The sequence below is a fragment of the Macaca nemestrina genome, chromosome 15 (genome assembly GCF_043159975.1).
Source record: "Macaca nemestrina isolate mMacNem1 chromosome 15, mMacNem.hap1, whole genome shotgun sequence".
NCBI classification, from domain to species: Eukaryota; Metazoa; Chordata; class Mammalia; order Primates; family Cercopithecidae; genus Macaca; species Macaca nemestrina.
The window spans coordinates 108847833-108862897 of record NC_092139.1 but is presented as its reverse complement, the minus strand read 5'-3'; the positions used below and the strand labels follow the sequence as shown (position 1 = coordinate 108862897).

General features: G+C 41.1%; 1 protein-coding gene, 1 long non-coding RNA gene and 1 other non-coding gene across 7 annotated transcripts in view; 1 reads left to right on the top strand and 2 right to left on the bottom strand.

Moving 5' to 3' along the window:
• Positions 1-2008, top strand: part of LOC105464386 (uncharacterized) — a 30977-nt gene extending 28969 nt beyond the window's left edge. For all 4 annotated transcript variants that reach the window (XR_976805.3, XR_011614168.1, XR_011614166.1 and 1 more), the window contains 2 exons: positions 1054-1113; positions 1220-2008. This is a non-coding gene — a long non-coding RNA (uncharacterized lncRNA). The remainder of the gene's footprint in view (positions 1-1053; positions 1114-1219) is intronic.
• The window catches only part of LOC105464388 (E1A binding protein p300), an 89603-nt gene that overhangs the window by 8835 nt on the left and 65703 nt on the right, over positions 1-15065 (bottom strand). For both annotated transcript variants that reach the window (XM_071080643.1, XM_071080644.1), the window contains 10 exons: positions 13787-14026; positions 12058-12146; positions 9544-9624; positions 7656-7712; positions 6650-6727; positions 4144-4211; positions 1945-2095; positions 1677-1823; positions 1019-1132; positions 69-234 (listed from right to left, as the gene is read on the bottom strand). In XM_071080643.1, coding sequence (XP_070936744.1) covers positions 69-234; positions 1019-1132; positions 1677-1823; positions 1945-2095; positions 4144-4211; positions 6650-6727; positions 7656-7712; positions 9544-9624; positions 12058-12146; positions 13787-14026 — 1191 coding nt within the window. The remainder of the gene's footprint in view (positions 1-68; positions 235-1018; positions 1133-1676; positions 1824-1944; positions 2096-4143; positions 4212-6649; positions 6728-7655; positions 7713-9543; positions 9625-12057; positions 12147-13786; positions 14027-15065) is intronic.
• Positions 2233-2335, bottom strand: LOC112423594 (U6 spliceosomal RNA). The gene has a single exon (XR_003014083.1). It is a non-coding gene; the product is annotated as a U6 spliceosomal RNA (small nuclear RNA).

Genomic DNA, 15065 nt, shown 5'->3' with positions numbered 1-15065 from the left:
TACAGAGCAGCAACATTAGTGTATTTCCAGATCTACTGTCAGCACCTGGCCCCCATGTCCCAACTGACCTTGTAGTCATGGACAATACGCTCTGATACAGCCTTGTCAAGCATTTTTTTGTACCATTCCTGCAGTCGCTTGGGCTTGGGTATCTTCTGGTCAGGAGGATGGCAATGGAAGATATAATCATCTCCCTCACTTGGTGGACATGCCCAAATATGCCCTGTTGTGTAACTAGCAATACAAAGAGAACATTAAGGAAAAAAGATCATCTATTCTAGAAGGCTACACTTTAAAACCACAAGGTGGAGTTGATATAGATACCAATAATTTTTCCCAAGATAACACAGTGTATAACCCAGCATGAGATTAACATTGTGAGACCAAAATTAGGCATAACTCACAGTAATTTAAACAATGGATCTCATACTGCCTCTACTTATTTTTGGAGGCCATGGCGGGATGTTGTGAATCTCAGCCAGAAAGCAGATGACTTAGCCCTGGATCCAAAAACCCTAAGTTTGCATGTTAAGACCAAATGAAGATTACGTTGTGAAGGAAAATTGACCCGTTTAACAAGAGAGCTAAATTAAAAGGCACACTATTCAGAGAAACAGTCTTCAAGATGAGGGAATGAATGTTTCCAATGACATACATACTCTAAAGGTAAGAAGTATTTCCAGAGCTGTTTCTGGTCTTGATACCCAGGTTATAAAAGGATCAAATGCAGTTAAAATTCTGCCCTCAAATGAGAGGCACAAATCAAACTTCAAAGCAAACTGGACCCAATAGCTCAGCTGAACAAAACAAAACTGATGTTGGATAGGTGATAGAGTCAACATATCCATTTCTCTCCTACTGACAACATTAACTTCAAAGGGGCTCTAACAAAGTTGAGAGACTTGTTAGGTAAGAACTAAAATGAGGAAAAAAAGGCAAAGAGTTACATATTTGCAAATTTAACCTGTATCTCACCAGAATGTCCTAATAAAAAAAAATTTTATCAAAATATGCTTACCCTAATTTCTTGACATATTCTAAATATCCAATCAGGATTTCATGATAGACTGCAGTCCTCAAGCATTTAGGACGGAAGAAATGAACACTATCGAGGTAAGATATGTATACTCTCCTATACAAAATGAAGAGAAAAAAAGAAAAATCAAATCTACTGAGTTATTTATTCCATGTGCCTAATAACTCTCTCTCTCTCTCCCAGGCTCTTTGCTCACATCGTTATTTATGAAACTCATCACAGGCAGGTGGGCGACTCCACTGTGAACCCTTCAGGAAAGTTCAGCGAGCCTGTGGTTTCCTTCTATTTGAAGTAACTAGCAGTGCCTGGCACATACACATCCATCAGTATTTGGTGATTCCTATATATTATCCAGATTTAAGCTCATTTTCTGAAGAGTAGTACGTTTGTTTCCAAATTCCCATTTCAGGTTGCTATTCATATCCTTTATTATTATGGCCACAGAAGAGCAGAATCAAGCAGTTATTTTGTTTGGGGGTTTGCTTTTTAATCTGTTTCACTTTACAATTATTATATACTTGAGATTTTGCATTTCCAAACCAAGCACACTCAACATTTTCTTGCCTGTTATACTCTTCCGCCTATTATAATTTGGAACTCCCACACAAATCCGGAGCTAGCCACTGTGAGCCAGTCATACCTCTGGTTGGGTGGAGGGCAGTCAGAGCCATACTCTTGAACATGCATGCCAAAGAAGCACAGGTCAACGCCATCAATTTCTTCAAAGGCAAAGAGGGCTTTGGTTCGGTATGGAAAGGATTCTGCCATCTCTCCACTGTCCACAAACCTATACAATTGAAATAGTGGGAGGACCACAACATAAATTCATTCAGATTGCAATCACCAATGGTAACCACGTATGAGCAATTTTGGATCCACAAGAGAAGAAAAGTGAAATGACTAGATACCTTGCTTTCATGCCTGGTTTTACTTCCACGGTTTTGTCAGAAGCATGAACTACTCTAACAGTGACCTCTCCTGACTCAGGGTGATTCTGTCGCCTCAGAAAGTCATTCACACGATTCTCTAGAAAGGTGCCAAGTCTGGTAGATGGCAACCCTAGGAATGTAGAAGTTAAAAGTTACTGAGGTGCAGATTTACTATTGTTAGTCTTAAGGTTCAACCTTAAATCTCATTTGTACTTTTTTCAATACAAACAGGGTAACTTGGTGAAATTTTAAAAAATCACAGCATATTTAAGTATTCACTACTTTGCAGATTTGCATGTCGTATTAGTGCAGGGAACATGCTAATCTTCTCTGTATCATTCTAATTTTAATATATGTGCTGTTAAAGCAGACACAGTACTCAATAATTTCTAAATGTCATTTTCCCCAACTTTTCATTTTGAAAAATTTCCAATTTTGGAAGAGTTTATAAAAATACAGAACAGGGGCTGGTTGCAGTGGCTCACACCTGTAATCCCAGCACTTTGAGGGCTGAGGCGGGCAGATCACCTGAGGTCAGAAGTTCGAGACCAGCCTGGCCAGCATGCTGAAACCCTGTCTCTACTAAAAATACAAGAATTAGCCGGGCATGGTGGCACACGCCTGTAATCCCAGCTACTCAGGAGGCTGAGGCAGGAGAATCGCTGGAACCCGGGAGGCGGAGGTTGCGGTGAGCCGAGATTGTGCCACTATGGGTGTCAGAACGAGACTCTGTCTCAAAAAAAAAAAAAAAAACCCAAAAAACAAAAACAAACAGAACAATGGCCAGGAGACAAGGCTCACACCTATAATCCTAATCCCTGCACTTTGGGAGGCTGAGGTGGGAGGATTGCTTGAATCCAGGAGTTCAAGATCAGCCTGGACAACACAGTGAAACCTTGTTTCCAAAAAACAAAAACAAAATGCAACCAACGGCCGGGCGCGGTGGCTCAAGCCTGTAATCCCAGCACTTTGGGAGGCTGAGACAGGTGGATCACGAGGTCAGGAGATCGAGACCATCCTGGCGAACACCGTGAAACCCCGTCTCTACTAAAAAATACAAAAAACTAGCCGGGCGAGGTGGCGGGCGCCTGTAGTCCCAGCTACTCGGGAGGCTGAGGCAGGAGAATGGCGTAAACCCGGGAGGCGGAGCTTGCAGTGAGCTGAGATCCGGCCACTGCACTCCAGCCCGGGCTACAGAGCGAGACTCCGTCTCAAAAAAAAAAAAAAATGCAACCAACCATATATATATATCTATATAAATATCTATATATATATATAAAAAATATAATGAACATCTCTATGTACTTCACCTAGATTGCAGTACTATTTTAAAGTAACAAAGACTGGGCATTTTGAGAAACCTTACAAGAATCAAAGTAATCTGTAGATCAGTAAAACACACCAAAACTAAATCAAATGCTACATTTAGATTATTAGTGTTAATTACTTATATGATAAAATTTTTGACATCCTCCTGGCACAACAGAAAAGAATCACATACGGCCAAAAGGCAGCCCATATAAATGGTGTGAACTGAGGTGCTGGGTATGGTGGCTCACACCTATAATCCCAGTACTTTGGGAGACCAAGGTGGGTGGATCACCTGTGATCAGGAGTTTGAGATCAGCCTGGCCAACATGGCAAAACCCCATCTCTACTAAAAATACAAAAATTAGCTGGGTGTGGAGGCACATGCCTGTAGTCCCAGCTATACTGGAGGCTGAGACAGAAGAATCACATGAACCTGGGAGGTGGAGGTTGCAGTAAGTTGAGATCGTGCCACTGCACTGCAGCCTGGGTGACAGAGCGAGACTCTCAAAAAAAAAAAAAAAAAAAACACAAAAACAAAAAAACAAACAGAGGGACGGCAATTCTGGCCAATCATTTCCACGCCTTATTCCTCCTTTATGAAATGCCTCAAATAGGGAAAAATATAAGAACAGGAAAAACACATATCTTGTGCATTCTACAAATCCGTTCCTTGGAAATTTTTCTTTGGTCTAATAAATTTCACACCAAAAAGCATATTACAGATCAACTCATAAGGAGATTATAGAATTATTTTATTTTTACTCTGATTACTACTGTGATTAAAAACAAAGTAATTCACTTTGAATGGTTTCTTATCTAGGCTTCAGGTAAGTTTTGCCAAAATTTACCTTTAAGAATAAAACTTACTTTTAGCAGAAAACTTATTTTCTTTCCTAGTTCGTGCACTTTTCTTTAAACAGCCATCACAGACGAATCTAAATGTAAACCAAAACTTTGCTTACACAACTTAAAGAAACCATTAAATTTATATTAACAAAAAGTTAAAATTCAAATCTAGCGGAAGTATTTCTAAACTTCTAGTGAAGAGATAATAAAACTAATATACAAAGAGCTTTTAGAAACCAGTAAGAACAAAAAAGGTAACTGAAAAACAAGCAACAGACATGAAGGGCATATAAATTGGCTTACACATGAAAAGATGATCAAGGATCACAAATCAAGGTAGGATTTTTTTCCCCAACCACACTGGCAAAACCTAAGTGGTGACATTCCCTATATGCTACTAGTTGGAATGTACATTTTGAGAGTAGAACCAATAGTTTCAGTTACTGCAGATGCACATGATATGTGTCGCTAAGTAGAGTTTCTTGTATAAACTTGTTCACCAACCAAGTAAATAAATGGATTATAGTATATTACAGAATACTATGCATCCATTAAAAATGCAACAGATATACATAAGTGTCTATGACCAGCTGGGTGTGGTGCCTCATGCCTGTAATCCCAGTACTTTGGGAGGCCGAGGTGAGTGGATCATTTGAGGCCAGGAGTTGACCACCCCGACAACATAATGAAAACCTGTCTCTAATAAAAATACAAGAATTAGTCGAGCATGGTGGTACGTGCCTGTAATCCCAGCTACTTGGGAGGCTGAAGCAGAAGAATTGCTTGAACCCAGGAGGCGGAGGTTGCAGTGAGCTGAGATCGCACCACTGCACTCCAGCCTGGGCCATGAAAGTGATACTCAAAAAAAAAAAAAAAAAAAAAAAAAAAAAAAGTCTATGACCTATAACAAGATACAAAAATTAAATACACATAAATCAAGAAAATGTGCTGGGCGCAGTGGCTCATGCTTGTAATCTCAGCACTTTGGGAGGCCAAGACAGGCAGATCACCTGAGGTCAGGAGTTCAAGACCAGCCTGACCAACATGGAGAAACCTCGTCTCTACTAAAAATACAAAATTAGCTGGGTCAGGCGTGGTGGCACATGCCTGTAATCCCAGGTACTAGGGAGGTTGAGGCAGGAGAACTGCTTGAACCTGGGAGGCGGAGGTTGTGGTGAGCCCAGATTGCACCATTGCACTCCAGCCTGGGCAACAAGAGTGAAACTCCATCTCAAAAAAAGAAAAGAAAATGTATGATTCTATGTACAAAAGAGTGTTATTCCTGTGGCGAGGAATCTGGGTGGGAAGAAAGAAGACTGTCACTTTTTACTTCATAAATTGTCATACTATTCAAATTTTATAATGAACATAAATTACTTTTAAGAAAAAGGAAGCTTAACACAGTAATAACAGATTATTTTCATTCAGCTGACTGATCCTAAATTGGAAGAACCACGAGAAGTCTCTTAATCATTCTTACAAAGTCTGTAAGGAAAGCACTAAAAACGCACACTTAAAAGACAAGTCACGCTGAAGATAAAGTATCCACTAAACCATCACCTATTTTCCTTAGTGTTATTTTCTATGTGAAAATAACAGTGAAAAAAAGAAAAGTGAAATTTGTCAATTAGCCTGCCCTTTCTTGTAACCTCCAAATCAGGAACAACGATCAGTCCAAGAACAGAGCAGAAGACATCGAAATCCCATCCTAATGAGAGGCACTGGATGTCCCATATACCCACTTCCTTTGGAACATGGCTGGGATTAGTTCCTCTTGTACAGAGCGATAGCCCCTCCCTTTTACTAGGCAATTACACTATGACTACAGCCTTATAACTTGCTGTCCCTGCCCTAACCAAAAGGTGACACTTACCAGGGCCAGACCACTTGGTATGCCATTAGCAGCATGATCCTAGTTTCTAGATGCCTGAATAAAAGCATTTACTTTTTGCTTCGAGACAGAGTCTCACTCTGTCACCCAGGCTGGAATGCAGTGGCGTGATCTTAGCTCACTGCAATCTCCCACTCCCAGGTTCAAGTGATTCTCTTGCCTCTGCCTCCCTCCTCCTGAGTAGCTGGATTACAGGCGTGCACCACCACGCCAAGCTAATTTTTCTATTTTCAGTAGAGACGAGGTTCTGCCATATTGGTCAGGCTGGTCTGGAACCCCTGACCTCAGGTGATCCACCCACCTCAGCCTCCCAAAGTGCTGGGATTACAGGCGTAAGCCAGCTTGCCTGGCCAAAAGCATTTACTTTGGATGTGTAATAACTACAATATAATTTTAAAAATCCAGCAGAATATATTTATATGGCTAAAAAGAATGCATAAAAATAAGATAAAAATCTATTTTTGGATACTAGGTTACTTAATTTTAAAAAAGTGAACTGTTAATTATCGAGGCCAAAGAAAACAATTTAAAGATAGTGACTTTGAAGATATAATACAGTCATTGCATAGAATAAAAAAACTTGTTAATATTCATGATAACGAAAAATTCCAGAGAAAGTAACAATGTAAGCCTTACCCAGCGGGCCAGATGATCTCATGGTGAAGGACACAGATCTGATGCATCTTTCTTCCGCACTCTGTACATTCAACAAACCTGGAAGAGCAGAGCCAGTTCCAACATTAACCCCAAACCTTAACCAAATGAAAACTTCCAGTATTTCCCATGACTTCTGACAAAGACAGCCAAGGTCATGACCAAATAACCAAAATAGTTTAAATAAAGTTTCTGTTTCTTTAGAGATATGGTCTCTGTTGCACAGGCTGCAGTGGGTGGCATGATCACAGCTCACTGTAACCTTGAACTCCTGGGCTCAAGCCACTTTCCTGCCTTGGCCTCTCAGCTACCTGGCTAGGATAGGCACACACACATGCCTGGCTAATTGTTTTTTTTTAGATAGAATCTATCTCTGTCACCCAGGCTGGAGTGCAGTGGATCTCGGCTCACTTCAACCCCTGCCTCCCAGGATCCAGCGATTCTCCTGCCTCAGCCCCCCCGAGTAGCTGGGATTACAGGCACGCACCACCACGCACAGCTAATTTATGTATTTTTAGTAGAGACAGGGTTTTGCCATGTTGGCCAGGCTGGTCTCGAACTCCTGACCTCGGGTGATCTGCCTGCCTTGGCCTCCCAAAGTGCTGGGATTACAGATGGGGGCCACCGTGCGCAGCCAAGAGATTACTGGTGCTGAAAATTCCAAATAAATCAAAATACCATCCCATCCATTTTAGGAACATCTAGAAAACACACATTTCAGTCCTCCATGCTCTAAAAGGCCTCACTGCAAACTAGAAGTTTAGATCTTTAATGTTTCGCATTCAACATCAAGAACATTAAAATTAACATTAAGAAATAATCTTCCTTAGTACTTCAATGTTTTCCATAGTTTTACTATCCATTAGATGTATGTTATGTAGATTTAGCCCAAGAATATAGGATCATCTGATTGGTCATGCAAACCAAGAGAATAAAAGGGAAAAAGAAAAGTCAAAGCGTACTGACTATTCAAGGGGATCGTACTTACAGTTCAGGATCCAGTGTGTCATTTTTTCTTTTGGAAAATTGTTCTTTATTTATTGTACTAAGGAGAGAAAAGGGACACAATGAGAAAAAGTGATAGAGATGAGCAATCTGACTGTATTCTAACCAAAGTAACAAACTTCACAGTATAAACAGATTCAGGTTTTTTAAGAATACATATTTAAATAGCTGCATTCCTGGCTCACACAAAATGCATGTTTATGTAAAGGAATGTTCTATAGGACTTCATAGTAAATAAATTTCCTCTTATCAGAAATTGAGAACCCAGGAAGAACTAGAAATACGATTCCTTCTTTTCCTTTTAAAATCTTGTCTATTACTACCCTTGGTATTAGGTATTTGTATCTTTTTACAGTTTAATGTTCCTAGACTGAATTACAAAAGATGGTGTGTATACTGGGAAGTAAATCACTACTTAAATAAAAAGTCTTTTTTCACAAACAACTTTTTACATCAATATAAAATTTCAACATTAAGAATGCATGTTTTGGGGTAATTTTGAAGTACAAAAATCCCATATTTAACATTTTAAAATTTCACATGGCTTCCCATCCTGAAACCCAGCATTAACACACCGCTCATAGCCTCACTACATACAAAAGCTAACAGTCTTACCATTCTCCAACTAGAATTCACATTAGGGGGCCCAACTTGGACTTCCGTTATACTTCCTTACAAAAATGAGGACATGTCCACACTGAAAACTGTGTCTTATACTAGTTATGGTCTAGAGATTCATTCGTCTCTGTTAATAGCCTGTCTTGCTACTCCAAGTGCAATCTGAAGACCAGCAGCACTGGAACAATCTGGGAGTTAGAAACAGACACTTGGGTCCACTATAGGCCTGCAGAATTGGGAAGGGTCTTGTTCCTACACTTTTCAAAGTTAGAGATGTACTGCCTTAAGGTTTAGAGTATTTGGTAAGTCACCTGAGAGAGTTCAATGGCAAGGCTTACATCTCTTCTGGCATCAAGGAAACTTACCCTAGAGCTAACCTTCCTGGCTTAACCAAGTGTCAAAATGTTTCAAGGATCAAAGGCTCCTAGTAACTACTCTCCTAGCTAGCACCCAGACACTGCTATCATTACAACCCAATTTAGAAAAATTAACCAGCTTTTCTCAGAAGCCCCATTTTTACTAGGAACAAGACAATTCCATATGTTTGTGCAATGTCCTAAACAGAAGAAAGAACCTGCAATAATATTAAATTTACACTAAACAATTTTTCCTTCTTAAATAGTCCCAGTATGAATTCTAAAACTATTAGACTATCTGTTTGAAATTTTTTTCTTGGCCATTTACTAAGTGGTAAGAGCTTGTGAGATTGCAAAGCACAAGCAAATCTCTTAAACCCCTGCATGCTGTTAAAGTCTATTATTCACTATAACAGTGACTTGGATCTTCTGTTAACCTACAAGAGAAGGGCATAAGGTGGTTATCAGTTCAATTACCCTCAAACTCAGAACAGTTAATAATGATATTTTCTTGTACTAACCTTCCAATTTTTCGAAGATAAGCTGATTGCTTCCTATACAGAACACTTTTACTAGAACTAAGATGACTGCCTACCGCTGACATATTCCCTAGTTCAGTGATGTCTCATAAAGCTTTATACTATGATGGATATGTTCTCTATCTGTGTTGACCAATATGGCAGCCACCAGACACAGCTATAGCTACTGAACACTTGAAATGTGAGTAGTCCATGTGATAAACAATTTTTATTTAAATTAATTTGCATTTAAATAGCAACATGTGGCTAATGGCTACCATATTCAACAGCATAGCTTAAGTTCATTTAGAAATAAGCCTATGCATAATCACCAGACAACAAACTAATTAGCACTTTTCAAAATAATGCAGTTACTTACGTTTGAGGCTGGGAAGGGTCATCCCCCAAAGAAACGCTCTCCCCTTGGATCTCATTGAAACACTTCTCACAGAAATGATACCTGTCGGCAAGAAGGCCATACTGGGGTGAACTGTTCCGTTCACACAACACAGCCCAAGCCAAGCAACGAAGCCACCAATCACAGCAGGCCAAGGAGGGGGACGGGAGCAGAGAGCAGGTCATCAACGGCGACAAGGACATTCAATGATGCAGATATATGGGCCCCACAGTTTGGGTTTTTTTTTTTTGTTTTGTTTTGTTTTTTGTTTTTTTTTTTTTTTTGCAATCAAAGCCAAGTGCAGACAACGACAAGCATGAGGGAGAAAAAAAAAACACAAAACAAACGAAGAAATGAGGGATTGCAAGACAACAAAAAACATAAAAGCAAGACAGAACAACACAAAGCAGAAAGCCAAGGCAAAGCACAGATTAGCATTAAATATCTCAAATGGGATCACAAGTAGCAAATGATTACTGCAAATAAAAGCAAAAGTTTCAATTACACAGACCCATATCCTTTCATTTCAGCAATTAACGCTATGTGATGTAAATAATCAAAAGGAGGAAGAAGGATAAATATACCAGGGAGAGAATAACTGCTACTCATTACCTAAGTATAGGCATCACACCTCTTCCCACTTACAAAACAAAAAACCATAGCCCCTGCCCCCGACCCCAAAAGCCCACTATAGATACAACTGCAGAAAACAATAATCTAAAACAACCATTGCCAGGCACAGTGGCTCATGCCTGTAATCCTAGCACTTTGGAAGGCCGAGAGGGTGGATGACCTGAGGTCAGGAGTTCGAGACCAGCCTGGCCAACATGGTGAAACCCTGTCTCTACTAAAAATACAAAAATTAGCCAGGCATGGTGGCACACATCTGTAATCCCAACTATTTGGAAGGCTGAGGCAGAAGAATCACTTGAACCCGGGAGGCGGAGGTTACAGTGAGCTGAGACTGCGCCACTGCACTCCAGCCTGGGTGACAGAGTGAGACCCTGTCTCAATAAACAAAGAAAAAAAATTTTTTACTGAAAAGCCTGCACAAGTAGTTAAATACTGACTACAGCCATCAAGTGACACATTTCAAAAGGAAGTGATGTGTGCAGGTACCTGATTAAAGATGGCTTGGTGCAAAGATAAACACTTTAGACTACTGTTGTAGTAAACATGAGAAAAGTTTCCTGTCAAGTTACTTGCTTTTTTAAACATAAGATACTTATAAACAACTTGAGTCCCACCTTTTCTAGGTTTCAAATGAATAAAAAGCTAGATTTTTACTCACTGCAAAATCAAAGCATTAGAAGCACACCTAACTTTTTGTAAATAAAAGAAAAAGTTTAAGTGACTTTTCAAAGCTAGAAATGCATCTGCAGCACACAAGTTCAGCAAAAATGAACACCATGGATTTGGTATTAACAAATAAAGGGTAGGCTGGGCACGGTGGCTCACGCCTGTAATCCTAGCACTTTGGGAGGCCGAGGCGGGTGGATCACGAGGTCAGGAGATCGAGACCATCCTGGCTAACATGGTAAAACCCCGTCTCGACTAAAAAGACAAAAAAAAAAAAAAAAAAAAATTAGCCGAGTGTAGTGGCGGGTGCCTGTAGTCCCAGCTACCCATGAGGCTGAGACAGGAGAATGGCGTCAACCCGGGAGGCAGAGCTTGCAGTGAGCCAAGATAGTGCCACTGCACTCCATCCTGGGTGACAGAGCAAGACTCCGTCTCAAAACAAAAACAAACAAAAAAAACCAAATAAAGGGTATTAATACCATCCTGCCTTATTATTGTATCAGAGCCCCAAATAAATACCCAATGCAAGCTGTATTTGTAGGTGATCACTGATAAAAGCAGACAAATTGTGGTTAAGATAGATTAGTGAATGCGATTTATGTAATTACAGCCATTGATTGGGCAGGAGAAAATTAGGGAGGTGCCTCGTTTATTAGACTCAAATCATCCTCTGTCACATACAAGGCTGTATTGGGAAAAGTAAGGTACAAACCTATGTGAGGTTTTCCTTTTAATTTGCTTAATGAGGCAAAGAAAAGACTCCAGAATCCTGTTTTCATGTATTCTAAGAACAACTACTTAGGGATAGGCCTCATATAAAAAGGAAACATTTCCAAAAAGCTGTCTAGCGAGTTTCAAAGTTTAAGAATCTTCTCAGTTTTGCCTCAGGCTGTGGTGATCAATAAAAACACAGTAGAAAGAGAAGTGGGGCCTGGCATATAGGCCCATCTATGCCAACAAAGTTGCTTAACTTCTCAAGGTTTTGGGAGGAACCCCGGTAACTGATGCAAGGCTCCTTTGATAGAAAATTTTATAATTCTGCAAACAAAGGCAGAAGGCAAAAAACAGAACTTGTGCTATACAGCTGTCTTCAAGCAAAATACACATGAACCATGACTGTATGTGTGCTGGCCCATCCGCATGCACTCCCTGGACAAGTGGACACATGGACCATAGCCCACACCTGGCCAAGCTTACCTGTTCTGGTAACTGTAATAAGTGGCATCACGAGGTATTGTGCACAACTGTTTGCCGTAGCAACACAGTGTCTGTGGAGAGAACTCCAACTGCAAAAGAAACCATTTGTTAAAATGCACAGAGGCCTTAAGGACAAGCTAGAACAGTAAGAATGGCAAATTAGAAACAAAAGTCAGTGGTGTCTTAGTTCTCATTTATGTTAATTATAATGGGCTAATTCAGTTCTTGAAACTCATTCTTGGTTTACTACTACATTATTTCAAAACACTGAGGTAAGCTTAGCAGTCATATCCTTCCATCACTTTACCAAAGAACCCAACAGGAATATGTGGGCAGGGTAGCACATGCCTGCAGTGCTCAGGAAGCTGAGGTGGGAAGACTGCGTGAGCCCTAGAGTTCCAGACCAGCTTAGGTAACACAGCAAGACCACAGTCTTATTTTAAAAACAAAAAACCAATAATGTGAATTAGTATGTACAGGAAAGTCAGCACATGCTGAGGAATCTGCACCCATAGGTGAATATAAGAACGCCCCTACTCCAGATGAGCTCACAGTCTGTTGATTATTTAATTGATCAACTTTTCCATACAATTGCCACTTCTGAAAAAATGCCTTTAAAGAAAGTCCTTTTTTTTTTTTTTTTTTTTTTTTTGAGACGGAGTCTCGCTCTGTCGCCCAGGCTGGAGTGCAGTGGCGCAATCTCGGCTCACTGCAAGCTCCGCCTCCCGGGTTTACGCCATTCTCCTGCCTCAGCCTCCCGAGTAGCTGGGACTATAGGCGCCCGCCACCTCGCCCGGCTAGTTTTTTGTATTTTTTTTTTTTGTTTGTTTTTTGAGACGGAGTCTCGCTCTGTCGCCCAGGCTGGAGTGCAGTGGCGCGATCTCGGCTCACTGCAAGCTCCGCCTTCTGGGTTTACGCCATTCTCCTGCCTCAGCCTCCTGAGTAGCTGGGACTACAGGCGCCCGCCACCGCGCCCGGCTAATTTTTTGTATTTTTAGTAGAGACGTGGTTTCACCGTGGTCTCGATCTCCTGACCTTGTGATCTGCCCGCCTCGGCCTCCCAAAGTGCTGGGATTACAGGCGTGAGCCAGCGCGCCCGGCCTAGTTTTTTGTATTTTTTAGTGGAGACGGGGTTTCACCATGTTAGCCCATGTTAGGATGGTCTCGATCTCCTGACCTTGTGATCCGCCCGTCTCGGCCTCCCAAAGTGCTGGGATTATAGGCTTGAGCCACAGCGCCCAGCCCAGAAAGTCCATTTCATATTAAGAGACATTACTACTGTGGCACACATTAAGAGACTGTGTCGGCTGGGAGAGGTGGCTCATGCCTGTAATTCCAGCACTTTGGGAGGCGGAGGCAGGAGGACTGCTTGAGCCCAGGAGTTCAAGACCAGCCTGAGCAACATAAGACCCTGTTTCTATAAAACAAATTTAATAAAAAAACCAGGCATGGTGGCGTACAGCTGTAGTCCCAGCTGCTCAGGAGGCTGAGGCAGGAGAATTGCTTGAGCCCAGGAGGTTGAGGCTGCAGTGAGCTATGACCTCACCACTGCACTCCAGCCTGGGAGAGTAAAACCCTGTCAAAAAGAAAAAAGAAAAAGGGGGAGGAAAAAAAAAAAAAAAAAAGCCATGTCAAAGCCAGAAGCAGGATATTCTCTTACCCCAGACACCACTGTATTATTCTAGGCATCCTAGAAAAGTTAAAGTCAAATCTGAAACACATTTCTTACCTTTCTGCCACAACAGTATCCAAGGCTTTGCATCACTGGGTCAATTTCTTGTTCAAAGACCTCAGAGAGCTTGGAGCAGTATTTGTATACCCGTGATGTTTTCCGGTTATATAACCAGGCATTATTGAACATAAGCCAAATATCATCGACATATTGCCAGGGCTCCTGATACTGTCCAGTGTCTAACTTCCTCTTAATGGTAGAAAGATCCATGGGGCTCTTCACAATATCAAAGTAATCCTAGAAAGACGACAAGTGATATCAAACATTACTCAAGTCTAACTATTTTTACAGGAGATAGAGTATCATCCATTATCATTGCTAATCTTCCAGGCAGTGTTTTAGTTTCTGGCCTGTCTATATTCCCCAAGAGGTGACTGATGTCTATCACTTCTTTAAATCATTAGTCTACAGAGATATTAAACTACTCAAAGGGCAGAGAAACAGAACTACTATGGACTTTCCAGACTTCAGGCTGATAGTCTACTGAAGCAACTTCAGGTACTTTATGAAAGTACATGTGAGATCAGTAAAGTTAAAGACGCTTAAAATTTTAGTACTAGAAGGGGTGTACAATGAGGAAACTAAGTCCACAGAACTTAAAGTGTTCCATCTGAAATGACAGCAAGATACAGGAAAAGAAAATTCCTAAAAGGCTTTTGTCTCTGGAAGTGCTTGACCTTTGAGACAGAGTCTCTGTCAACATGTTGCCCAGGCTAGAGTGCAGTGGCGCAATCCTGGCTCACTGCAACCTCTGCCTCCCAGGTTCGTTCAAACTGTTCTCCTGCCTGAGCCTCCCAAGGGATTACAGGCGTGCACCACCATGCCCAGCTAATTTTTATATTTTTAGTAGAGATAGGCTTACAACAAGTTGGTCAGACTGGTCTTGAACTCCTGACCTCAAGTGATCTGCCTGCCTTGGCCTCCCGAAGTGCTGGGATTAGAGGCATGAGCCACCATGCCCGGCCAAGTAACAGTTTAAAACCACCAAATGAAACCTGCCAGCACCCCAGTATATGGAGGCAACTTTAGAGAAACCCCGTCTCTACTAAAAAAAATTAGCCGGGTGTGGTGGCGCATGTCTGGAATCCCAGCTACTTGGGAGACTGAGAGACAGGAGAATTACTTCAACCTGCTAAGCAGAGGTTGTGTTGAGCTGATATCGTGCCATTGCACTCTAGCCTGGGCAACAAGAGTGAAACTCCATCTCAAAATAAAACAAAACAAAACAAAACAAAAGTAAACAAACTGTATAACCCAGGAATTCTGCTCCTAGGTA